The following is a 27,965-nucleotide window of genomic DNA, read 5'->3' on the forward strand; positions in this document are numbered from 1 at the left end:
CAATTCTTACTTGTACCTGTAATGTGCAAGGATACCATACTTTCCTCTTTTGTATGGATAGTGGAAAAACAGGGCCACTTAGAGCTTCTTGCAGGAGTGTGTGACTGTGAGCTTTACTCACTTCTTGGCTACTGTGTGAATTGGCTTTACACATGATAGGCTTGATATTCACTGCACTTTACACATGATAGGCTTGATACTCACTGCTTAAAGTTAAAAGTGCAACCACTTTAATGCTGAGCTGTAAATAAAGATATTATTTCTGAAACAAATACTCAAATTCATATTATACCAAACAAAAGTAGCATAGAATCATCCATCAGTACATACTGGAAATTATAAACTATACTGGGTGATGAAACTATCACGTCTATGAAGAAAATCATTCTAAAAATAAATCATTACTTTGCAATCTATTTTTTAAAAAAAGGAAAAGAAAAATAACATTTGCAACATATAAAATCAAGTAAATATATAGGACTGCTTGTGAGCAAAGAATTCAGTTCATGGTTAAATATATACTAAGTATCATCAACTTCTTAGAAGCATCTTCTTTTAAACTATCGTTTATTAATAACTTCTTCTTTTAGTTTTGCTGCAAGGAGTCTCTTCCTTAACAAACTTTGCTCTTCTTCTTCTGTCATTCCCTAAAAATAAAAATTTAGAATATTAAGCTACAATTATCTATGGCTACTCAGACTTAAGTCCCATTGAGTTCAATCAGATTTTTCAGCAGGATGGCTTGCCAAAAAACAAAAACACAAAAATAGCTTATATTGTAGACTTACCATTTATCAAATCGACCTCATGTATAAGTCGAGGGAAGGGTTCAGGGTCAAAATCATGAATTTTGAGATGAACCATGGTTAAGTCAAGTGTACAACTTAGGGGGCTATAACAAAGGATGGAAAGGGGGAAGTACCACTTCCATCCCTCCTTCTCCTTCTCTGGGACCTCTCCCGACCACCTAATACTGATTCCCAGGTGTTGAAGAAGAGGTTTTAACATCAGATTGAGAAACAGTGTTAAATGAGGTGTTTCTTCCATGGGAAGAGGAGGCTTGCAAATCAGACTGGAGAGAGAAGCAAGTGGAGTTAAATGGGGAGTTTTTTTCTCTGGGAAGAGGAGGCTTGCAAATCGGACTGGGAACCCCACCCCCCGTCTCTCTCTCTCTCTCTCTCACACACACACACACACACACACACACACAGAGGCATCAGGCTTGCTTGTTTTGGGACCTTTCTAAGCAGTACTAGTGTATTGACCCATATATACTTTGACCCAGGGTCAATTTTAGGGCATAATTTTCTTGATTTACAGTTAAGTATATACAGTAATACAACCACATATGAACCCTCGTCATCCCTCTCCTTTTGACCTTTCTTCATTGACATCCCTGTGACTATAAAATCCAAGGAAGTGAATTCCACAGCACTAGGTGACTTGCAGCATTGCACTCTCTACATTGTAAACCACATTTCATTCCAGTATTCTAGCAACTCAGGTAATATTTGCCAAAGGGACAGTGTGGCTTGTGGGCCACATACAGTCCCTCCAAGACAGTTTGAGACACTCATGTCCTGAAACAAACCACCAGTGAATCTAAGCAGGAAAACTTGTTATAAAAGCCCTCCAGGCACTCTACAGGTGGTGAAATTACTCCCATATCTCCTATGAGATATGAGGAAGTGAGTAAAAAAAGTGTGAACCCTGAAGCCAAGTGTAGTCCCTCAGCACCTACCAGTTGCCTACCTCTGTCAGGACATTCTTGTAACTCAGTGTCATCGTCCCTCGACTGTGGAATGACCTGCCGGCTTATCCAGATGATTTTTAAACTGTGAATTTTAAATGATAGATTTCAAGTGTGGATTATTTTAGTATCTATAAATCTTATTTGTCTTTTTAAATTGATATGTGTTGTTTGTTAATTATTGTTGTACCTCCCCTCAATCCATGAGGAGAGGCAGGTAAGAAATAATAAGACTAAGAATACCACCACTACCACCATAAGGAGTTATCTACCTTGAGGATCCCTCTCATTGAACATTTCAGCTCCAGCTCTGAGTGATCCAAGCTTATCGGGCTGTGGGTTGAGAGACCACAACAGTCCATTAACCTGATTTTTGTTTTCTTTTGAGGAAGCTCTTCCCTTTACAGGGTATGCTTTTATTGAGAGTTCCTGCATGGCAGGGGGTTGGACTGGATGGTCCTTGTGGTCTCTTCAAACTCTATGATTCCATCTGTATTCTGTTAGGCAAGTTCACAGTGTCAAAGGAGACTAGCTGAATCATCAAGTTTGAACAATGGGAAGACAGCCCAAACTTCACATATTCTTTTCTTGACCATGCAGCATGTCCTTGTGTTAGGAGACTCCTTCAGTTTGAAATTAAATAAAATCCCATACTGTAATTGCAACCATTCCTCCTCTCCTGCTTTCTCAAAGAGAGGACACATGCAGACCCTGAAGGCCATTATATGTAATGCATCTGTTTTCATTCTTCTAAATTCAATTTCTGGCTGCCACACTGTAGCCACTTCTGAAATATCATTATCAGGTATGATACATCAAGTAAGAGATTGCACCTCAACATTAGGTGGAATTTCCTGACAGTAAGAACTATTCAGCAGTACAAGATGCTCCCTTAAAAAGTGGTGGAATCTCCTTTGGAGATTTTTAAGCATAGGCTGGATGGCCATTGGTCAGGGGTGCCTTTATTGTGTATCCCTGCATGGCAGGGCATTGGGCTGAATAGTCCTTGTGCTCTCTTCTATGATTTTTAAGTGCAGGGTATGTGTTCTAAAAGAACAGTTCTTTTTCTGGTGTAGTCATTTTTGTTAAATACAAATATATAATATTTTCTTTCTATTATATACCAATAAAATATTTCACTTGAAGCTTTGTATGTGTTTGAATATAACATTTAAACCAAACATGATATAACTTGGGTAACATTATTCACAGCACTCTTCTGTAAAACCTACACCACACATAGCTGTCATAAAGAGCAGCCATACCTACAGCAAAATACATCTATCCAAGTTGTTTAGGATATTCTTCATCCATTGCACAAAAGGAACAAACCAACCAGCACCTAAGCGACATCTCACACTTCTCCACAGGTCTCAGGAGAACAAAGGCTAGCCCTCCAAGTTTGGACTGCCATGCCTACCACAGGCTATGCTTACTAAAACTGATGGGAAGCACAGTTCAATTTCATTTGGAGGGCTGCACTCTGCTCACTTGTTAATTTGCTTCTGTCTTTAAAAGTTACAGGGTCTCCCACACAGTGAAGCATATAGATATCTTGTTTGCATAAGTCCTGCCTGTAGAGTTCCCACATGTCGCCATCCACTACAGAAAAAATACTAATCATAAGAAGTTCACAATTCGATTTATCAATGAAGAAGTGCACAATTCTATTTATCAATGTTGTTTTCTTTACTCTTTTGTCCTCAGTTATCAGCTAGGCATCATACGTGACTGGATGCATATGCTTAGCTATGTAGGAATCTGAACTTATCCCTGATTAAGAAGCTTTGAATACAGATGAACTGCCCTGCACTGAGTTCTGTCCCCATTGCCTTCTCTGCACATTGTCACCAAAAGGTACTATTCGAATTATCTAACTGGGACTGTGCATGGGGAGCGCAACACTGTGCATTGTATTATTGCCAGGTAGACTGATCAAAACAAAACTGTCCACACAGAAATAATTCAAGCCAACAAAACCTTCATTCCATCATCTCTCGCCTCTTGAGCAGCTAACAGTTCTTCTTTCTGTTCTGCACTCTGTGGTGGTGTATTATTTTTTGACTCCTTCTTTAAAGCCTTCAGTGAGTCTCGTTTCTGCTTTAGGTAATCTTCACGTTCCCTGAGCTCTTGTGCTCCAAGTTCAGATAATTTCTGGTAAAATTAAAAAGTTTGTTTTAAATAATAATAATAATAATAATAATAATATAGTTTATTTATACCTCCCGCCTCTCCCACGGATTGAGGCGGGATTACAACATTAAAAGAGACTTAGTACAATTTACAATCAATACAACAATAAAATACTAACACCAAGAATTCCTATTAGTTCTCTAAAAATTACAATTCATCCATTAGCCAACAATCAGTCAAGGAAGAGCAGTCGTCGTAACCTTTTTATATGGAATTCAGTGGATAAGCCCACCGGAAGAGATCCGTTTTGAGTGCCTTCTTAAAGGCCTCTAAGGTAGTAGTAATGAGACGGATCTCTTCCAGTACGTCACTCCATAATCTTGGGGTCGCGGCAGTGAATGCCTTATGTGAAGTTGTAATTAACCTGGTATTATAATATTCTAGTAAGAACTTCACAGATGTTCTAAGAGTGCGGGGCGGATTATGTAGGGAGAAGTGCTCCTGCTAGTAACTTGGGCCTGAGCCATGTAGGGCTTTAAAGGTAATAACCAACACCTTGTACTGCACCCGGAAGCTAATTGGCAGCCAGTGAAGAGATTTCAGTATTGGTGTTATATGGTCAAACCTAGATGTTCCAGTGACCAATCTGGCTGCTGCATTTTGAACCAATTGAAGTTTCCAAATTTGGTACAAGGGTAGCCCCAAGTAGAGCGCATTGCAGAAATCTAACCGAGAGATTACCAGTGCAAGTACTACTGCTTCAAGGTACTTTCGGTCCAGGTAGGGACGCAGTTGGCGTATCAACCGAAGCTGATACCAAGCACTCTTGGCCATCACATCTATTTGGGATGTCAATTGTAAGGACGGATCCAGGAGTACTCCCAAACTGCGAACCTCGTCCTCTAGGGGAAGTGTGACCCCATCCAGGACTGGGTGACAAAACTCCATCCCTGGACTTGGAGTACTTATTGCGAGTACCTCCATTTTCTCTGGATTCAGTCTGAGTTTGTTTTCCCTCATCCAGCCCATTACCGATACAAGACAGACATTCAGAGGAGAGATGCCATCCCTAGTCACTGCAATAGTTGGGGTCATAGAGAAATAAATTTGGGTGTCTTCAGCATACTGATGTCTCCGGATGATCTCTCCCAGCGGCTTCATGTCAATGTTGAAAAGCATGGGGGACAGAATGGCACCCGGAGGGATGCCAGATGTCAGATCTCTCTTGGAAGAGCAGCTGTCCCCCAGCATCACCATCTGGAATCTGCCCAAAAGGTAGGAATGGAACCACTGCCCCCAATACCTAACTCCCTCAGGCTTTCCAGAAGGATACCATGGTCTATGGTTTCGAATGCCGCTGAGATGTCCAAGAGCATCAGAAGGGTCACACTTCCCCTGGCGATGCCCAGATGGAGATCATTGACTAAGGTGACCATGGCAGTCTCAACTCCTGCAACCAGTTTGAAATGGCTCTAGATAATCATTTGTGATATGCATTTTAAATCAATTCATAGGCATTCTGAAATAGAAGCATGCAACGCTGTTAAATGAACTTCTAATTTAAATCCTATTAGCACCAAATTAGCAACATAGAAATGAAAAATTAAATCAAGGCAATTTCTAAAGACATATTGGTTACAAGTAGTTTAGACCATAATTCAAGAATGTGGACAAGCTGGAACATGTCTAGAGGGTGACCCTCAAAACGGTGAAAGGTCTAGAAACCAAGCCTTGTGAGGAGCAGCTGTGGGTATGTTTAAGCTGGTGAAGAGAGGGTTTGAAGTTTAAATATTTGAAGGGGTGTCATATTGAAGATGGAGCAAGCTTGTTTTCTGCTGTTCTGGAGACTAGGACATGGAGCTATGGATTCAGGTTACAGGAAAAGAGATTCCACCTAAACATTAGGAAGAACTTTCTTACAGTAAGAGCTGTTCAACAGTGGAACATGTTGCCCCTAGGTCTGGAGAAATCTCCTTCTTTGGAGGTTTTTAAATAGAGGTTAGATGGCCATCTGTTGAGAGTGATTTGACTGTGTGTTCCTGAATGTCAGGGGGTTAGACTAGATGGCCGTTAAGGTCTTTTTCAAAGTCTATGATTCTCCCCGTGTCCACTAGGCTATGTACACCCCCCAATTCACACATGTAGATGTAAAGGAGCCCCCGGGTTAGTACATATAAATAAAAAATTACATTTCCATTCTGGCATGTAAGTGATCTCCTATCTCAGCCTTTTCCCTGCTCTCTCCTTCCCATGTATCTTGCACTATTTATATCTTGTTTGCAATTTTTACCTATTGCATCAGCATGCCTAATCTTAAAGGTACTCTAGAGAAAGAATTTCAGTGAACCAAACTACACAAAACTATGACAAAGTACTAAAAGGTGATCCAATTTTATATATTAGCTACAATGTGGTGTTAGTTCACGTTTATTTTAAATGGTGAGCATTCAACTTACACATCCTTCAACCCCTGCCTGCTTTGCTATGCATTCCGAACCATTCCCAGCTGCTTTCTTGCCACTGTCTTCCTTTGTTTTGGCAGACAGTTCCTGGGCTGGTAAATCTCGTCGTTTTGTGTCTGTACCTAAATTTACATGGAAAGCAAGAGAGAAATATATCACTTGTTCATTAGATGAGTAAAAATCTAAGATCTAAAATCTTTACACTTTAAATGGCTTTAATCAAAGATTAATCAAAGCCCTGGTGGTGCAGTGGTTAAATGCCTGTACTGCAGCCATTCACTCGAAACCACAAGGTTGCGAGTTCAAGACCAGCAAAAGGGCCCAAGCTCGACTCAGGCTTGCATCCTTCCGAGGTCGCTAAAATGAGTACCCAGACTGTTGGGGTCAAATTAGCTTACTTGCTAATTAGCTTACTTGCTGTTCACCGCTATGATCTTTGGAATAGCGGTATATAAATAAAACAAATTATTATTATTATTATTATTATTATTATTATTAAATATTGCTAAAGTTTTGTCAAGTAAGTTTTGCAAACATTATTCATATCACAAAATTTACTACTTTTTTCTCCATTTTACAGCTGTAAGCTAAGAAAGAAATAATTTCAGTGTGCCCTTCCCTTATGCAAGGGATCCATTCTGGACTCACCCGCATAAGGGAAATACTGTGTATAGTGGAGCCCCATTGAAAACAATGGGGACCGTGCCTGCGGTGTGGCGTGTGTGGCATGCGCACCATTGCCTCTTCCGGTGCGCAACTTTCAACATATGCTGAAACCCACGTATGACACGGGCGCATTGTACTTGCTCAAGGCCACAAAATAAGTCTATACCAGAGTACTCCGAGACCCCAAACCAAAAGCCAGCTTTCTACTGGACTGAACATCTACAATTACAACTTTACATTTGAAAAAAAAAATCAGCAACAAGCCTGCAATTAATAAATTTGAGTTTATAAGAAATTGCTGACTAGTAACTCTTGGCCTATTTAACAAAATATATACCAGCCTGAACACTCCCGATCTCATCTGGTCTTGAAAGATAAACAATACCAGGCATTATTAGTACTTGGGTGAAAGAGAATATTTGGGATCTCCAGGTAGGGCAAGGAAAGAATCCTGCCTGAAACTGTGGAGAACTGTGCCAGTCAGATGTGATAATCTGAATACAAATATAGATGAGCCACTGATCTAATTCAGTATAAGATGTAGATGTTTCTAGTACAATCTCCCATCTTGCACACATGTTCTATGTTTCTAGTACAATCTTCCATTTTGCACACATTTTTTAGACCTCTATTAATCTGAGGTAATAGAACATCTCTAATAGAACATCTAACAAGTCATTAACCTAACTTAGCTTGTGATGTGCTTAGTAGACTTATACACACTGCTCTCTGACAAATATATACATTGGGCCTTTGGTATCCGTGGAGGATCCATTCCGGATCCCCCCACAGATGGCAAAAAACATGGGACCTCAAGTCCCACTGTTTGCAATAGGTATGTACTCCCGCCTGTGCCAGGGCATGCCAGAGCAAAAACTAAGGCTAGCCGTCCACAGAGACTCAAATCCACAAATGGCTTGGTGCGGGCACACTATACAGAAGATTTTGTGGCTCTAGAGAGGAAATCCAACTCACTCATAAAGCAGTCTTCTCTTTGAGAAAATCTAGTGTTAAAAATTGGAATTACTCCATAGCTGATACAGCTGCTATACCCAGCCCCTACCACTGCCCAATCTCCTCCTTTCCTTTCTGAGGTGTACAAAACTACTAAAATAACAGGAAGAGGAAATATCCAGGGAGTCAGTTGTGAAAGAGAGACTGAATGTCAGGATGTAGAAAATAATTTTTTTTATTCCTAATATGGGGAATAAATCTTTTATATATCTGGATACTCAGTCTCTCTTTTACAACTGATGCATTCAAAACTACAAGGCCAGGAGCAGTATATTCACTCATATAAAAACATACCCTCTTAATTTTTTTCCAAGAATGAAAGGGCAGGTGAATTTTGCTTTACATTGGGGTCTGATCAGTTACTGTAACAAATGTCCAAACAGCTTCCATTCTCATTTTCAAGGATATAATACACAATGTGGGTCATTGATTCGGCTGAAGCATCCAAATCGTTGTTTCAGAATAAATGAGGACAAAGATGTTGTATATTTTTAATCTGTGTATACTGGGAATCTGCAAATAATCATACCTGATGACAGTTTTGTAGTGAGGTCAGGAGCTGCTTTAGGTCCTGAACTTTTGCTGAGATGTCCTGGAGATTTGTGTGCTCCATCAGATGATCTCAGCTTATCATGTGACTGCACATTCAAAAAAAGAGACAAGCATCTAGCAATGCATTTCAAGTAACAGGTATATCGAAGGTAGTAACAACTTTTTTACAGTCAAGAAAATATTTAAAATATTCTTAAAAAATGATATTCATTGAACCTAATTAAGTTGTCACAAACTTACAAGATTAGATAACATAGCTTGGTATCTACTAAATCTTAGGTTGTTTTTATCAACTAGGCTGAGCCAATCCTCCCTCAGAAGGCCATCAAAACCAATTCCTTCATAAGAAAGAGCAACAGGGGATACTCTGAGAATAGTATTATCTGGGTTTCTTGAGCTTCCAGTTTCCAATAAAGCCCTAGATTGTAAGAGCAACAACTAAAAGAAACGTCAGCACAGTCTCTTATGGAACTGTGAATACCATTTTCTTTAAAACCGATAATTGTAAGAAGTGTATAAACACTGAGAACTCATGCCCTGTACCAGTGGAGAACCACAGGTATAACTGTGTGGCCGAAAAGGGGTGGCCGTCCCATGGGATGACATCTAGGCAGCAAGCGGTTGCCAGCAATGTGTTTGTGCACATGGATGGTGAGGAAGGGACCAAAAAAAACACTTGCCAAGCGGCATGGCTTGACGCTGGTCCGTGCAGTCGGGCCATGTGCATTCAGGCTGCCTTGGGAGCAGCCAGTGTGGACAGTGGCATTTTGAATTACTTTTGGAAAAAGCAGGTTCAAGCTGGTTTCTCCTGCCCATCTGTTCCGCCCCTGAGTTTGTCTGCTTTGCTTTTCCCTCACCACCCAGTTTTCCTTCACTGTTGTGTTTTTTTGCGATTATATACCTGAGAGCAAGGATGGTTTTATTCTATTAATCTAACCTTGGGAACCTTTCCCAAGGTATAAAGCACTATGAACCAACAGATGTTCTAGAATTCAATTCCCACCTGCCCCCCCAGTATAACAAGAGATTATACAGGCTGAAGTAGAAAATACTTGGAGGACTCTTAGTTCCCCACACCTAGTATAAATGTTTAAATAAAAACTCCATTCCAGACACCATTAAAAACCCCATACATTCTATACCTGTTTTCTAGCAAAGCTGGTGTCACGATATACAACTAAGGGATAGATGGCATGGTTTCAACCAATATTTATGGAATCCACTTTTGATCCCTTATTGGGGAAAAGGTGAAACATTTTTTTAAAAAAAAATCTTTTCTATCACACTGGCCTTTAGAGAGATGGGCTGCATGTGGTGCATAGGCCAGGTATTGCCTGTGTGACATAGGGTCTTCTCCTCCGCAAGTCCCAGCTACCAGAGTCACTAGTGGCAGCAGATGAGGTGACCACTTAAGGGCTTATTCTGGAAATCTGGTGCCTGACACTTTGCATTGTTGGTGCTGTACAGCACTGCTGACTCAACGACCAGCTCCTCCATTACAACACCACATATCTCCCATCTAATTTTCCCATTTGACAAAATGTAGGTGCTGCTTCTATTTGGACTGTCAGCTTCCTCAACTGTCCACTAAGTAATATGATAATTGTTCACCAATCGTATAAATTTGATCAACTGCACACACACACACACAAAGCAAAGAAGAAAAGGAAACTGTGTGTGCCAAACAAATAGTATTTCAAACAAGACAGTATTGGTTATTTTATTAAGCCAGAAAGGCCTTCTGAAAAGCAGTTGTGTTAGAATTTACAGACCTATTTAAAAGCATAATGGTGTTACCAAAAAATATCAGCTGAACTTTAACATACCTCTTTAGTTATTTTCCTTTCTTGCTCTAGGTCGTATTCTTCCTTAGACTTCCTGAAAAACAGGTACATTCAGTGAATCACTATTCTTTAGCTACCTCCAAGTCAAAAGTAATTCAAAATGGCATACTGTCTTCCCAATCATGCTCCTTAGGGACCTTCCTGCTGTAAATTCCCTTCATGTTCTCATGAAAAGCCCACAAAATATCAAGGGCTATTTTAGGTTCAACAGCATCACTTATTCCCTTATTTGTCAAGTTGCCAAATTCCTGCGAAGGAGCTGGGCAATTCACTCTACTTGAATTGTGACCAGCACTGATGCCAGAAGTGAACTATTCCACATCCATGTTATACCACTGATGCACATGCACCAGCTGCTCTGTTTGGGAGTTTACACAGTGCATCTATGCAGATCCAGAACTTCTCATACATAGCCAGGGAAGAGCCAGAAGAGAATATAAGAATTTCTCAGTGATTCCAAGAGACAGAATTGGGGGAAGTTTTCATTCCCATTCTGTTCTGGCTGCAGAACTATGTTTAACATATAAAGATGAAAATCAATTAGTATTTGCTTACAATATCCGAATTTTTTAAATGTTTTTCTTTATGTAGCCACATTAGTCTCTAAGGTGATTTACAGGGCTTCATGAGTACAGAAAAAGTCCTTGTCTCCCAGGAACATACAATCTAATACAGTATAGGCAAAAGTGGAGAGCAACAAAATGTAGAGAGGGAGAGGCAAGGGGAGTGAGGAAGGAACATGAGCAAGATGTGGCAAGCTCAGTGAAATAAATAAATACGCTGTTGATGGGGATTTATTCTCTCTCAATGGCTCCTCCTCTATTCTACATATGCCTATGGCACCCTGTACAAAATGGATGCAGAATAGAAAAGAAAGGTTTCAAGCCCAGAGGCAATCTTACTCAAAAGTAAAGTCTCTTTATTTCAATGAAACTTACTCACATGAGTCACACAGGACTGCAGTCCTTACATGGCTAAATCTGTCAAAGCAGCCAAAATTATAAACAACCAGAATGTATCCCTCAATTTTTTCAACACACCAACTCAATTAAAAAGTCTGGTCAGATCAGAAACAGACTACATAGCAATTATGGAGTGGTTTGTACCTGAAGAAATAATCATTTGGACAAGATTCAAAACTGAACACAAATTCAGCCAAGTACAAGCAACATTTAAACTCAAATCTGATCTTAATCTTCAATTTCTCTTTTTCTTTTTCATTCACAGATTTATTATAATATATGAAAGAAGCATTTTACATTGGATCCCAAAAAGCACATCAGCAGATTGTGAATTTCTCATCTTTTCATTCTGGCAACCTCTTAACCCAGCCACAAAAAGCTTCTCATGGAGGTTGGAAACCTTTCTGAATGGACTGGGCTGTGGCAGCAGAGGCTAGGGGAAAAGGTACCTCCAGCTTTCAGAAATCCCAACCACACCTTGCTCCATTCAGAATGATTCCAACATAAAAGAGAGGTTGTTCAGGGAAAACATGGAGGAAAAGCAGCCTTCTGCTTATAATTTTCTTCCGAAGAGCCAAGAATAGCCTAGGTATGTCTTATCAACATTTACTCATTAAAAGTCTTGCACACAGTCTAATTATGGCTTCAGAAACAAACAATTAAAAAAATCTGAGGAAGGACTGAAACATCGTGGTTCTTCTTGTAAACATGTAGCAAATGCTACTTGAGAGCAATGCCTAAAGAAAAAAAAGGTGATTCCACTATTCAAATATTTATTATGCTAATCGTTCAACACAGAAGAAGAAAGCTTCTTCGGTATCAAAAATGCCATGCCCACAAGCCCAATCGGGTGATTAATTGCTTGCAGCATCATATTATGGCATAGAATAGTCACTAGACATACTGAATATCTGCTAATAACTGAGCATTTTGCACATCTTTGACATCTTGCATTATGCCTTTCAGAAAGATGTCTATAGTCAGATCCAGACAGAAATCGAACAGAAAACTTATTTTACCTAAGAACTTCCCTTAGTATTTTCATTTCTTCTTCTTCAATTTCAGTGTATGCATCAGACCCATCAGTCAAACAGTCAGGAAGAACACCTGTGCAAGGGGGAAAAAAAGGTAACAGATTGGGATAGAGGAGGAAGAGGAGGCAGTCTTCTGCAGATGAAGCCTGACCTGTTCTGTCTGAGATGATTTTTTAAATCCAATTCTGCATATTGGCAGTAAATACAGAGCATAGTTTTTTACTCATTCCACGGGATCATCATGGGCCTACATTTTTGAAAAATAGAGGACCTCTGCTAGCAAAAACCCTGGCACATGGATATAGAAATAAAGGACTTGAAAACTCAAGCCTCTACAGACAGTTTTATCATCAGCTAATGGACAGAACCTTTTATTATTATAATAATAATATTTATTTTTATCCTGCCTTTCCCCCAAATTCCCCAAATTCAAAGTGGCTTAAAAAGATTAAGAAAAAGATGGTTAAAATCCCCAAGATACAAAAGTTAAAACACAATTAAACAATCAGAAAAAATAAAACCAGGTTAAAACATGTATCAATTAACCCACCCACACACCAGCACAACAATAGCAAGATTCCACGGAAGGTGATAGAGTCTCCTTCCTTGGAGGTCTTTAAACAGAGGCTGGATGGCCATCTGTCAGGGATGCTTTGATTTGGATTTCCTGCATGGCAGGGGGTTGGACTGGATGGCCCTTGTGGTCTCTTCCAACGCTACGATTCTATGATCCAGCAAGTGGGTAAGATTTGCCTTATAATCACTCATCAAATGCCTATTGGAATATTTGCTTGTCTGCAAAAAGTAGGAACAGTGTCAGCCCAATTTCTCTTGGAAGGGAGTTCCAAAGCCTGGGGGCAGCCACTCAGAAAGCCTTCTCCCACCAGATGAGGGAGGAGGGACAAAGAGAAGGACCACAACAGCAGATCTCAGAGAACAAGCTGGTTTGTAAGGGAGGAATGCCATCCTTCAAATAACTTTGATGTGAGCTGTGTATGGATTTAAAGGTCAAAAACAGCCTTTTGAATTGTGCCCAGGAATGGACCCGCAGTCAATGGCGCTGTTACAACAACGGAGTTGTATGCTCCCTGTAGCCAGTACCTATTAATAATCCCACTGCAGTTTTTTGGAGCAGTTGAAGTTTCTGAACACTCTTGAAAGGCACCCCATGTAGAATACATTACAGTAATCCATCCAGGATATAACTAAGGCATGGCGCCATGGCTAGATCCAATGTCTCAAGGAATGGGAACAGCTGGCTGCGGGAGCATAACCCCATACAGTACATGTTGAATCCCTATTCCACGATTTGCCTTTCAACTGACCAGAAGCACCTCCATCTTGGTGGGTTAGTTTCTGGATTAGTTTCAGTTTGTTTGCTCTCATCCGGAGCATTGCTGATCCAGTTTAGGACCAAAACAGTTTACTTGGCTTGTGCTGGAAAGGAATTGGGTGACATTTGCATACTAATGCCACCAAACCCCAAAACTCCGGGCCATTTCATGGATATATTAAATAGCATGGGGGATAGAACCAACCCCGAGGGACCCCATAGGCCAACAGTAAGGGGTCGAACAGGAGTCCTCCAGTACCACCATCTGGGTTCACCCCTCCAGGAAAGAACAAAACCACTGTAAAACAGTGCCCCCAGGTCCCATCCCAGCAAGGCGACCCAGAAGGATACACTGGTCAATGGTATCGAAAGCCACCAAGAAATTCAACAGAACCAACAGGGACACTCCCTCTGTCTAGCTCCTGGCATAGGCCATCCACCAAGGTGACCAAAGTTGTCTCTGTCCTTTAACCAGGCCTGAAACCATACTGAAATAGATCTGGATAATCCATTTCATCCAGAAACCCCTGGAGCTGAGAAGCCACCACAAATTCCAGAGCCATGCCTAAAAATGGAATGGTAGAGACTGGCGGATAAATTATCCAAAACAGTGGGAGCCAGGGATGACTTTTTAGTACTGGTTTTATAACAGCCTCCTTCAGGCAAGCTGTAACTCTGCCTTGTTTTAGCAAGGCATGAACCACTCCCTGTACTGACTCAGTCAGTCCCCCACTAGCTTTTTAAATAGACCAGGAAGAGCAAGAATCTAGAACACATGTGGTGGCTCTAACCTCTCTAAGAATCCTGTCCACATTCTTCAGAATCCTGTCCATTACCTCTTTCTTCTGGTCTTTTGCTGCCTCCTTGACTCTTCCTTGTCTTTTCTTCATTTCTTCTTCTTTTTTCTGGCATCATGGCCCTATGTATTTTCCCTCTTTAATGAAATTCTTTTTTTCACCTGTCTCACATTCTTGCTCACACTTCATTGAGCCCACTGAAGTTCCATGTCTTTATAAAAAACTGAAATATGGCCTCCTCATAACAAATGATGAAATTAATACTTTTCATTGACAACTTCTTACCATTTCTTTCTTGGATTATTCTAATGGCTTGCAACTGCATTTCAATGTTTTTCTGGACCATCATTTCTTTAAACAATCTGAAGTCTTCTGCTGCCAGTACTGGTTGCAAAATGGCCTGTATGGAAGTAGTGTTTAATTTTACAGCATCAACAAATTCATACTACGATCAATTCAATATAGACTCATCTCCAATATTATTGCAATAATGTACACATACTGAGAAAGGCATGTTAAAATCTTTAAAACTGTTACTGTACACAAACGCCAAGACTATAATCCCAAAGCCATTTATCTGGGAGCAAGCAGGACCAAGTAGACATCCATAAGATTTTATTGTTCCCCAAGTCTCCCCAATACTATTGTCTAGAAAAACCATATAGCCTTGCTTAAGGGGAGATATATATGCACACTTACATCTAGAGTTTAACTATAAATGATTATGGATCTAGATCCAACAAGCATGCTGGTGGTATGTCAGTCTTAGCCTGAATACTTATGCCACTGTTTCAGGGGCAGAAGTGTCAACAGAAGGCTTGGCATTAAAATGACCACTGGTTAGCAGACTAGGAAAACTTAGTATGAAATAACCCATTCCCAATTTTTTATAAGATGAGGAAGACCCAGAAAGTCCAAGAGGCTGCACAGGAGACCTTCAAGGGCAACAAGCCATCCATAAGTCACAGTTTCCACTCCCCCTATTAACAAGGAAGTGGTATGAGACTAAAGTGCATATTTCCAGAAACAAATAAAACTAACAATTATCAATAAAAGAAACCAACTTTAAACCCCTGCATTGCTTTTATGATCTACTTTAGCAAACAATAGTTATTTTAAACCACAATTCCTATTTCATATGCAATGACAAGTCAGGGGTCTATGAAAAAGAAACAGAATTGAGTTCTTTTCCTAGCCTCCTACCAACGGTCCACGAGGAGGGAAAAGTACAGTGCTCTAATCCACTGCTTTCTGGAGGCACTTTCCTGTTTATGCATATAATTCTGTATTATGACTTATTATTACATGCAAACTCACTACCTGAGCAAATTACTGTATTAACTGCCAGTTCAGTTGGGGGGGGGGGGGAGAGAGAACATGGCAACTGAACCCAACCAAAGAAAAATTTTGATGTCATTTCCATTATTAATTTTCCACTGCGATTTCATTTTTACTCCAATTTTCAAGGGAAGCTGAGTATCAATTGGCCTACATATTTAAACAAATAATGGACCATTCCTACGAACAGGCTGGCAATCCACAGATTTGACCACCTACAGATCACTAGGCCCTCTTTTACTCAATGGCAGCACATGCACACAGACATCATTGCCACTGAATAATATGTGCTATAACCATCCACATTTTTTGCCATCCGCAGGATGTGGGGGCAGAACCAAACCCTTGCAGATAGAAAGGGTCCACTGTGTTTGTTTGTTGTATTTATACCCCCTCTTCAGAAATGCTCTCAGAGCAGCTTACAAATTGGTAATTTGTAAATTTACAATCTAAAGACACCACACACAAGGAAAGGGGATGGCAGCAGGGGAGGGGATTAAGTCCAGGAGAAATTACACACTAGTTCTGTATTTTCATCAGGCAGTTTGTGCTTAACTGTGAAGTTTCAGATCAAATCATCTATGTTCATAACGTTTAGTCCTATAACTGTGGATTTACATTTGTATGTGTGCTGAAAGTGTGCATTCTGAACCATGCTATTTAGTGTACAGACATACAAATTTGTTAAGAGTATCTACCTGTGAGGTACGGGTTTTGGCAAGAGGAGACATGCAAGCTTCCTGGAATTTGTCTTCATTAATTCCAACTTCTTTAAGGTAACTTTCTAACAGCTTTTCAACCTGCAAAATAATAGAAAAATTATCCTCTACCATCATCTATCAAGGATTCTCCACAGCCTTGCACATTATTTCTTTTATTTAGCAAAAAGGGTACAGGAAGCTATAAATTGTCATAAAAATAAGTAATCATGCCTTCTGAGATCCAACACAGTGTAGTGGTTTTGGAATATGACTCTGGAGATGAGGTTTCAAATCTCCACTGGGCCATGGAAACCCACTGGGTGACCTTGGGCAAATCACAGTTCCTCTTCTGAACAAATCTTCCAAGAAAACCCCATGGCTCACCTTAGGGTCTCCCTGAATTGAAAATTACTTCAAGGCACACAACAACAAAACACTTTCTGCCCATAAAGATAGAAATCAACCACAAAATTTATATCATGAAGCTGTCATGATATAAAACATATATGTTTAATTTAGTTTGCTACTATCATTTTACTTGATTTCTCAATAACAAATAATAGTATTTATATACCATCCTCAATCAAGCAAGACACTTTACAAAATAGAAGAGGTGGTTACAATCTACAATTCAACATGGATTCAGTTAAATTCCACCATAACAGAAGAAGAATCAGGAGATAACACTGTCAAAGGTGTTATGAAAAAAGTGGGTTTTCAGAAGAAATTTGAATGAAGAATTTTTTTTAAAGATGGTACTATAAGAGGCAATGAGGCAGAAAGTATGAAATTGCTTTAGATCTTCATGGGGCTCAAGAGGTGATGCATGAAAGTGAATGCCTCAGAGAATGATGTATTAAAAGTACAGAGGGAAGGGCAAACCACAAAGGGTTTGAAGGCAAAAATCATTGTGTTTTATTAAAAGACTATGAAATGCTGAACTCATTACTGAGTTCTCTTATGTCTGAAAGTGGCCATGAAAAATAATTATGGCCCCATACAGAAAGGCCAAAATAAAGCTGCTTCGGGTCACTTTGGAGGTATGCTGTTTAAATGATGCATGCCGCCTAAGAGGCCAGAAGCCACACCAAAGCCACACTCCAGTCCTAAGGACTAGAGCGCAGCTTTGGCACAGCTTCCAACTCTTAGGACACATGCATCATTTAAACAGCATACCTCCAAAGTGACCCGAAGCAGCTTTATTTTTGCCTGTCTGTATAGGGCAGTGGTTCCCAACCAGTGGGTTGGGACCCCTTTGGGGGTCGAATGACCCTTTCATGGGGGTCGCCTAAGACCATTGGAAAACACCTATTTAATTACAGTTATGAAGTAGCAACAAAAATAATTTCATGGGTTTGGGTCACCACAATATGAGGAACTGTATTAAAGGGTCACGGCATTAGGAAGGTTGGGAACCACTGGTATAGGGCCTATGAGATCAAAAAGAATCCCTACTCTTTCTTGCACGTTCTCACAATATTACAGATTAATTATATTTGAGAAGGAATTGTTGCTTGGAACAATCTGGGATGCAGTGCAAATTAGTACACAATTTATCTGAGATACTCCAATGGCAAATTAATTGGCTGGCTTTCCCGCCTATGAAATTTATAGCCTCATTATTTCTAAATTTTCATACACAGATTAAAAATATAGCCAATTAATGTAAATTTATAACCTACAGACATGGGTCCCAATTTTTAGCAACACCCTACCAGCTGGTTAAATTAAAGGGTTGGCAGTAGAAAGGGTATTATTCATATATCACACATTTCAAGTGTCTTCTCCAGCTATGGTGAAAAAAATAAGAATATGGAATCCAGCTTCTGCATATTTAAAGCTGCAGCACAACCTGGCAGATCTAAAGCTGCCAGACATTCAAACAGCTACCAGACCCTATGCTGTGCCTTCAACCATCTTACTGTTACTGTGTTATTATAGTGGGACTGGACATTCCAGCTGGATAGCAGAAAATGATAGATTTTGTAGCAAAATTGTCTTTTGGCACAACTGTGATCCCTACCCATCCAAGTTTTAAAAGCAAGTAATAGGAAATGTAATCCAGAATTCTACAATCTGAAGATGACTGTACCCATTTCTCATTTTTGTTAAATATGAAAACGGCAGTCAAGCAACTCCAAAACATAATCTAAGGAGGGGAAAGTGCTGATGTTAAGAATAAGATTCCTGTTGAAAAATCTAATAAGCCTCTTAACAGTCCCTGAAGCTGATGCAAAGTCACCCCATAGTATTATCTGGTCAACAGTGATGGCTACATACCACTCTTTAGAAATTCTGTAGAGTTTGAAATATCAAGACCTGGGTTGATAGGATTATTGCTAATTTAAGGTGATTTTTTTTCTTTATTTGAAGGATTTTTATCCTACTCATTTCAGCCAAAATGAAATGGCAAGTGAATGGAAGGGAAGGGATAGAAAGCAATTAATTGTTCAGCAGGGCTTCCCATTTCTTCTCCTTCTGCTTCAGCCTACTAGAATGGTCAGTTAAATATGATGTTAAAGTAAGCAATGGCTTAGTCCCAGTATGTCACCTTTAATATCAATTACTGATAGCAATTTTCTCCAATAAGCAAGAACTAATCATAATAATGTTAATATTTGGAAAGAACAGGGTTGCTACAGAATCCTTTACTGAGTTGGAAAAAAGATGGAAAAGAATGTAGCACAGCTGCTTTTGGTTGTATTTACATCACTGCAGACATGCAGTAAATCAACCTTGCATAATGAATCACTAGCCACCTAACTTTCATAAACTGCAACAGAAATCTACTAAATGCTGCAACAGATGCACAAGATATTTCTACATCAGCAGAACACACTTATCTACAGATCAAGTAATTGCAAGTAAGCTGCTCACCAAAGCTTTATATTCCTGATGAATCTCAGTGTAAGATAACTTGCTTTCTTCTTCGTCATCAAAAACTGAAAAGACAACAAGTTTGTTTTCCTTTCAAATGTAAAAACTTTGCAAAAATCATTCCAAAATATTCTGCATCTCAAAATAACTTCAAATTACATTCCTAGCAGGGTGAGATTTATCTAAACCAAAATATGTCACCAGATGGGTCCACCAATCGGTATTTCCTAAGTTGCAAATTATTGTGTTTTATTTCCCACTGGGCAAGTCACACTCTCTCAGGCTCAGAGGACAGCAGTGGCAAACCCCTTCTGCAGAAACTTGCTGAGAAAAACCCTTAGGGTCAGCATAAGTCAAAAATGATTTGGAAGCACACAACGTAACTGCTCATCTTAACTGCTACCATGCTGGCCTCAGAAGGGGAGAAGCAGCAGGCACAGCAACTCCATCATGCCTAGCCCCAAAGGCCCTAGAATCATAGAATCATAGAGTTGGAAGAGACAGCAAGGGCCATCCAGTCCAACCCTGTGCCATGCAGGAAATCCAAATCAAAGCATCCCCGACAGATGGCCATCCAGCCTCTGTTTGAAGACCTCTATGGAAGGAGACTCCAGCACACTCCAAGGGAGTGTGTTCCACTGTCGAACAGCCCTTACTGTCAGGAAGTTCCTCCTAATGTTGAGCTGGAATCTCTTTTCCTGTAGTTTGCATCCATTGTTCCCGGTCCTGTTCTCTGGAGCAGCAGAAAACAAGCTTGCCCCCTCCTCAATATGACTTCCTTTCAAATATTTAAACAGGGCTATCATATCACCTCTTAACCTACTCTTCTCCAGGCTAAACATCCCCAGCTCCCTAAGTTGTTCCTCATAGGACATGGTTTCCAGACCCTACACAATTTTAGTCACCCTCCTTTGGTCACGCTCCAGTTTCTCAATGTCCTTTTTGAATTATGGTGCCCAGAACCGGACGCAATATTCCAGGTGGGGCCTGACCAAAGCAGAATAGAGTGGCACTATTACTTCCCTTGATCTAGACACTATACTTCTATTGATGCAGCCTAAAATCACATTGGCCTTGCTAGCTGCCTCATCACATTGTTGACTCATGTTCGTGTTATGGTCTACTTGGACTCCTAGATCACTTTCACATGTAGTCTTGCTCAGCCAGGTGTCCCCCATCCTATATCTGTGCATTTCATTTTTCCGCCCTAAGTGCAGTACCTTACATTTCTCCCTGTTGAATTTCATTTTGTTAGCTTTGGCCCAGTTTTCTAGTCTGTTCGGGTCATTTTGAATCTTGATCCTGTCCTCTGGGGTATTAGCTACTCCTCCTAATTTGGTGTCATCTGCAAATTTGATAAGTATGCCCCCAATTTTGTCCTCCAAATCATTGATAAAGATGTTGAATAGCACTGGGCCCAGGACAGAGCCCTGTGGGACCCCACTGGTCACTTCTCTCCAGGATGAAAAGGAGCCATTGCTGAGCACCCTTTGGGTTCGGCCGGTCAACCAATTACAAATCCATGTAACAGTTACTTTGTCTAGCCCACATTTTACAAGCTTGTTTGCAAGAATATCATGGGGAATTTTGTCAAAGACTCTCCCTCCAGCTTAATTCTCAGAGAGAGATAAAGGCGAGGCAGGCATAGCTCCGCCATGCCTAGCCACAGAGGAAGAAGGATCCGCCCTTCATTCCAAATGCCACTGCCCTGGTCTTGGAGGGAGAGAAGAACCAGCAGTACCTCCTTCACTTGCTCCCCTTCCCCACTGCCATTCCTTTCTTCTCTTTTGTGTCTTGTCTTTTTAGACTGTAAGCCTGAGGGGCAGAGAATTGTCTACTTAATTATCTTCTGTAAGGTGCCCTGAGATCCTTTGTGGCTGAAGAGAAAATAATAAATACTCTAAATCAATAAATAAGTATATAAGCAACAATTCCCAAATTATTGTGTTATAGCATTAGCAATATAGCATGTACATTTCTATACCGTTTATCAGTGCACTCAGCACTCCCTAAGTGGTTTACAGTCTGTAAGCCAATTGCCCCCAACAAGCTGGCTACTCATTTTACTGACCTACGAAAGGCTGGAAGGCTGAGTTGGCCTTGGAGCCTTGCCTGGGATCGAACTCACAACCGTGGCTGCAGCACTGACATTTAACTACTGTACCACCAGTGCCCCAGGTTCTCCACAATCTTCTAGTCTACACAATTCAACATACCCCTTACTTTCTTCTCTGAGTGGCTAATGTAGTATTTCATTGTTGTATGACCTTTAAACCAAATAACCAGAGTACAATATTGCTGCAAACTTCATTTAATTCCAAAATATAACACAGTTGGAATATTCTGAATAAGCTGAACAAGGAAATCAGATTACATCATATTATTTACAGACTAGAGTCTGTCATTTTCACATCATATACACATTGTTAACTGCCCTTGAACTGGTCCCGAGGCCCCCAGCTCATGCTGACCCTGTGGGTGAGACATCTCCAAGACCCCTGTCCTCTCTTGCTCTGCTTAGGTCCTGCAGATTCAGGTCCGATGACTCTACCCATCGGGCATGCGATTTTCTCTACCTTCTATTTTTCCTAGCATTATTGTCCTTCCTAATGAGTCATGCCTTCTTGTGATGTGTCCAAAGTACGACAGGCTCAGTTTAGTCATCTTGGTTTCCAGAGAGAGTCCTGTCTTGATCGCTTTAGAACCCATTTGTTTGGCTTTTTGGCTGTCCATGGGATCCTTAGCACTTTTCCCCACCATCGCATCTCAAATGAGTTGATTTTCTTCCTGTTGGCTTTCTTAACTGTCCAGTTCTCACATGTGTATAGAGTGATGAGGAATCCCATGACTTGGATGATTCTAATTTTAGTACTCAGTTGTTTATCTTTACTCTTTAGGATCTTGTCTAGTTCTTTTATAGCTGCCCTCCACATTCCCAGTCTTTTTCTGATTTCTTGATTGCAGTCTCCATTCTGATCAATACTTGATCCAAGGTACAGGAACTCTTTAACTATTTTGATTTCCTCACTGTCTAAGTTGAATTTACGCAGCTCCTCCATGGTCATTATTTTTGTTTTCTTTATGTTCAGCAATAATCCTGCCTTTACACTTTCACATCAGCCCTTTTCACATCATATACAAACAGTTACTCGAACATCTAAGTAAAGGCCTGACTTTCAGTCTCACACCACTGATCACAACAAATATAGTGGTTTCATGGGTACATACATGTCATCACACACCTCATCCCTATGCTGTTTGGCTCCTTTGTGTGTGAAGATCTGTTTCTCTCACAATTTGTCTTCCTCACTTATTTTTTTCTTTCTATCTCCACAGCTTTTCTCTCTATTAATCTCCCACTTCACTTTCTCTCTTTGTCTCTCTCCTCTCCCTCCATATTTTCCTTTTGTATGAAAAAAAAGGAAATACATTCCTGACACTCCAAGACTTATCTCTCCCTTACACACACACACAAGTCATTAAGTGCATGTGTGCATCCATTTGAAAAATGGTCAATATGCCCAACCCCCCCCCCCCAAAGTGGGGAATTTCAGGTGTATGTAATGAGACGCAACATCCCCAATAAAGACATCACACATGATAACTTTTGAAGATGAGAGACTGAGCTGGTTTACACAGAAATGAACCCCATTACATGAATGAGCCATATTTTATTTTTTATATGTTTATTGCACTTACATTCCTGCTTTTCTCCCAAAATGGAATACAAGGTGGCTTACAATAATTTTTAAAATATTCAACTAAAATTTTTTTTACAATAGCTATAAAGGAATTAAGCATCAGCATTGAAAACGTGATTAAAACACTAAAAACAAAAACATATTTAAAACAGTTTATATATATATATATATATACACACACACACACACACAGAGAGAGAGAGAGAGAGAGAGAGAGAGCATACCATGTCACACACTGCAACTCCATAGTTAAAATTCAAATAAAATAAATAAATAAAAATGTCTCCGTCTGGCAGCAGAAAGACAGGAGGGAAGGAGCCAACCGGACTTTCTGTGGAACAAAGTTCTGCATGTTGGGAGCAGCCAAGGATAAGGCTCTCTCCCGAATCCTTACTAACCATGTCTGTGAGGATGGTGGGACTGTGAGAAAGCTGTCAATGCACACCTTGGTTTATATAAAGAGATACGATCTTGGTTTCTTAATGGAAGATGATTAACCATCCATTAAGAACCCAAGCCCTCCCTCCAGTCCATCTCCCTGATCCAGGCCTCAGAGGTAGAGAAGAACTGCTGGCCCTCATCCCCTTCCCCACCAACCCTCCCTTCTCTTTTTGTGTCATGTCTTTTTAGATTGTAAGCCTGAGGGCAGGGAACCGTCCAATTAAAAAGATTGTATGTACAGCGCTGTGTAAATTTACAGCGCTTTATAAATAAAGGTTAATATAATAATAATAATAATAATAATAATAATAAATATTAAGAACAAAAGTTTTATGCTCACACACACAGTTTCCCATCTCCACTCGTGCTTTTTCATACCTTGGAAGAAGAGATGGGTCAGATCTCTGTGACATCCAAACATGAACAATGTGATTTCCCTAAACGCAACTTGACGAAAATCAACCAAATATGAACTAAGGTATCAAATCTTGGTTTGTTTTAACCAGAGTTTACCCATAAAAAGCAACACTGTGGTTTCTCCAAAGAATTCTTTAAAATGGGAAGCAAAGGCTTTCAACCCCCTTCTCCAGCGAGCAAAAAGAGGAGGCAGAGTATAAGAGCTCAAGGCTCATATACTATTCATGCAACAAGAAACCATGGTTTCTCGTTACAATAATACCGGGGCAGCATGTGCATTTGATAGGGCTTTTGCTACAAAATGCTGAAAAGCACACTCAATAGCACACAGATACTGTATAAGGGAAACTGTCATACAGAGCAGGTCAGTGTCACCAAGTGTGGAAGAAAAATATTTTTATATACTGCCTCATATGGAAATCACTGGTGAACTATATCAGTAACAGACTTCCCTCAGGTGATATTCTCCTGACATTTTTGGACTACAAATCCCTATCAGTTCCTGCTAACACATCCGATAGTGGAATGATATACACAAGTTACTGTTCAAAATATCTAGAAGATTGGGGAAAACTCTGACTGGCTTTTCAGGGACAGAGGTAGATCTTTCTTAGCTTCCATACTACATAAGATCCTACACAAAAACTGAACACAGAACTTCCTACATGCAAAGCATGAACTCTGTCAGTGCATTATAGCATCTTTTTTGCAATATGGTAAAAACACAGAACAGGAGATACATGATTTGGAGGTGAAGAAGGGACACCCCTTTTTCAGCATGAGATTAGCCCACATGGACAGTAAGAAAATGCTTAAACAAAGAGGTTACAGGTTTTTTTAAACAGGTTACTGAAGATGTCACAAGCTTTAGACTGAAATCATTTGTGACCACTGATGGCATGGGCAATGTCCAGCAGATGACTGACACATGAACAGCCACATTCCACCAAATAATTTAAAAGAAAGCACCAGGGGATGGGGGTGGAAAACCATTCTCCGTCTACCATTTATTACTATTCTGAGAAAACACTGTCAGCCACTGACCACAATTCTCTGCATGGAATAGAATTTGCTGAAAATACAAAACACAGTAAACAGTGATTCAACAAAACAGTGATGAAAAACAGCAAAGAGAAAACCAGCAGCAGGGAATAAACCTATGGTCAACCTCTGGCAGAGTTGTGCTAGAGAGAACATATTAATCGAAACCTCAAATAATCACACCTGCAAAAGTCAAAGCTGCAAATGTGGAGGGCAAACTGTACTCCATAAAGCTAAAAAGCAGCTTCATATTTTTGTGCTAGAAAAGGAAAAAGTGTAGAAAGATTATGTATCTTGCAGGTATTAAATTGGCATAGAATTTGGGGGAGAAGGCGAATTTCACTGAATTACAGACAAATAGGTGTGTCTGTGAGCGTATGTGTGCGCCTTCAAGTCGCCTGTCAACTTATGGAGACCCCATGAATTTCATGTGTCTTCATAGGCAAGGAAAGACTCAGCCATGGTTTTGCTAATTGCTTCCTCTGAAATATAGCCTGACGCTGATTGGCAGTCTCCCACTCTATTGCTACCCAGGGCTGACTCTGCTCAGCTTCTAAAGGCATTGGTGCCCTTAGATTTTTTAGGCCAAATACACCTACACTACAAGCGAATTCCCACAACTCTTGTGCAGCTGCTGGATCCTTGAGTGAAAGGGCAATAGATGGCATTATGGAGAGCATCACTTTCATCAGACCCAACGTGGACCCCTAAGCCTCTTCCTCATGTACTCAAGATACCCAAAACAGTATGGAAAATGGCCACAATATAGCCATAGTTCAGCATGTTTCCATTTCATTAACTTCAAAAGGAATCATTAATTATGCATCTGGGGCCTATAATTCTATGTGTACTAATCTCGGAGAAGGAAAATAAACCATATGTCCCCAAAGGAATCAAGAGGATCCTTAACTGGATCCTACAAAATACATTTCTCTTACAATGTAACCATTTTCATTTCCTAGCAGCCACTCAGGAATCTTACAAATTCAACATGTTTAATTTAAAAACAGCATCAAAGAGGAAGAGAGGGGGCAAGCCTGACTTCGAAAGACCCATTTAGGATTAGGACAATTAAGGGAGCTCTTTCAATATACATCACCTATAATAGTATTATAATAGCTATTGCCTCCATCTTTTTTTCATTCTGATCTCAATCCACAATCATTTAATTGTGTGTGCGTGTGTATGTATATGTCTGTATGCGCATGTGTGTGTGTGTGTGTGCATATGATCTTACAATACTGTAATCCAAGCATCTGAGAAAGGCTGTATCTGCACTGCAGAAATAATCCAGTTTGGCACCACTTCGACTACCATGGCTCAATGCTATGGAATCCTGGGAATTGTAGTTTGTTGTGACAGAGAAGGCTAACACAAAACTCACAAAACTATAATTCCCAGAATCCGATAGCATTGAGCCGGGGCAGTTAAAGTGGTGTCAGATGAGATGATTTCTGCAGTGCAGATACAACCGAAATGAATCACAATCCACAGAAGCTGATGCTGAAATAAAACCCTTAAGTCTTTACTTGCTTTGACTCAACCTGACTCACAGCCACCTCCAGACCCCTCTCCCCTCCATTGCTCTGCTCAGGCTCCCTTGATTCAGCCCTGTAACCTCCCTAACTATATCCAGCCATTTGGCATGCGGCCTTCCTCTCTTTCTACTCCCTTCTACCGTTCCTAGCATCATTCTCCCTTATAATTATCCATGCCTCCTCAAGATGTGGCCAAAATACAACAGGCTCAGTTTAGTCATTTTGGCTTCCGGGGAGCTTTCAGTCTTGGTCTGTTCTCAGACCCATCTCTTCTCCAGCACCACATCTCAAATGGGTTTATGTTCTCCTTCTCCACTTCCATCAGCCGTCCATGGTCACAGGGAATGCAATGGGCTGGACATTAGTGCTCAGCTGTACATCTTCAGACTACCCTTCCCAGTCATAGTCTTGTTTTGAGTTCTTGACTGCAGTTTCCCATTCTGGTCAATGTTTGCTCCAAGATACAAGAAACCTTTTAACTTTGTCATTATCTCGGTTGGATTCATTGTTTTTGTTTCCTTTCTGTTCAGTAACAAGGCTGCTTTTGCCCTTCCTTCCTTCCTTGCCCTTCCGTGGTGTTTTTGTCCCTGTATCTGAAGGCCAGAGATGCTCCTTCCTCCTCTCTTCCCTCCTCCTTTTCAATCCAGCTCTTCATTCATTTTCTGCATGGAAGCCGAACAGTTCGGGTGACAAGACGCAGCCACCTTTTGCCAACTGGGAGCCATTCTGTTTCTCCCTCTTCTGTTCCCATCCTGAGCACAGATGCCTTGGCACTTCCTTGGCTTTAAGGGCCTTCATAGCCTTTCGGGATCAAGGCACAGTCAAAGGCGTTGCTATACTGACCAGTGTTTGGGAGCCCTAGTTTGGTCCATAAACAGGGAGCTGTAATCCTGGGAACAAGTTCAGTTTGCTATCCTCTATAAGGCAGAACGGAGTGGCAGCATTGCTTCCCTGGACCTAGAGACTGTACTTCTTCCATCGACGCAGCCAAGGATCGCCTTGGCCTTGTTAGCCGCAGCACGGCGCTGCCCCTCCTCCTTACCTTCGCACTTCTGCTCCACGAACTCGAAGATGGGGATGGACCAGGCGGGGCTCCGGAGGAAGCCGGCGATGCTGTCTACCACCCACTCCACCTCGGCCTCCGCCTCCCCCTCGGCCGCCATCTCATCGCTCCCTCGCTCCCCGTTTCGACGCCGCTTGCCTCACAAACGACGACGACGCAGACGCCGCTGCCTCTGAGGCGCCTCTGTTGCCGTCTTCTTCCGGGGGGGGGGAGAAAGGGCACTGCGCATGCGCGGGGGAGCGGAGGTTGGCCGGTCGCTAGCCGACGGACCAGTTCGGCCTTCCGTCGCTATGGCAACCCT

At 40.8% G+C, this 27,965-nt stretch overlaps 1 protein-coding gene across 6 annotated transcripts; it reads right to left on the reverse strand.

Moving 5' to 3' along the window:
* Window positions 1-237: 237 nt before the first annotated feature.
* CFAP36 (cilia and flagella associated protein 36) lies at window positions 238-27,965 on the reverse strand. 6 transcript variants are annotated; one of them, XM_089528882.1, is made up of 11 exons: window positions 27,644-27,962; window positions 19,464-19,528; window positions 16,584-16,685; window positions 14,833-14,947; window positions 12,403-12,490; window positions 10,404-10,455; window positions 8,555-8,663; window positions 6,340-6,467; window positions 3,752-3,904; window positions 1,753-1,835; window positions 560-647 (listed from the first exon to the last, which is right to left on the reverse strand). In XM_089528882.1, the coding sequence occupies exons 1-10, from the start codon at window positions 27,762-27,764 to the stop codon at window positions 1,782-1,784; spliced, it is 987 nt and encodes a 328-aa protein (XP_089385008.1). In that variant the 5' UTR covers window positions 27,765-27,962; the 3' UTR covers window positions 560-647; window positions 1,753-1,781. The 6 variants fall into 6 exon arrangements, with proteins under 6 accessions (XP_089385005.1, XP_089385003.1, XP_089385009.1 ...); XM_089528880.1 differs by having other exon boundaries at window positions 3,731-3,904; window positions 27,644-27,961; XM_089528881.1 differs by having other exon boundaries at window positions 574-647; window positions 1,742-1,835; window positions 3,731-3,904.

Source organism: Sceloporus occidentalis, unplaced genomic scaffold, assembly GCF_023333645.1.
Source record: "Sceloporus occidentalis isolate IW3139 unplaced genomic scaffold, rSceOcc1.0.p SCAF_6, whole genome shotgun sequence".
Taxonomy (NCBI): Eukaryota; Metazoa; Chordata; class Lepidosauria; order Squamata; family Phrynosomatidae; genus Sceloporus; species Sceloporus occidentalis.

Bases quoted from the DNA above. Each gene is read 5' to 3' on its own strand.
- CFAP36 (XM_089528877.1), bottom strand. From the start codon at position 27,764: ATGGCGGCCGAGGGGGAGGCGGAGGCCGAGGTGGAGTGGGTGGTAGAC. The intron at 16,686-19,463 runs GTGAGCAGCTTA...ATTATTTTGCAG, and splicing joins ATCAGGAATATAAAGCTTTG to GTTGAAAAGCTGTTAGAAAG. The intron at 12,491-14,832 runs GTAAGAAGTTGT...CCCCTTGCACAG, and splicing joins AATAATCCAAGAAAGAAATG to GTGTTCTTCCTGACTGTTTG.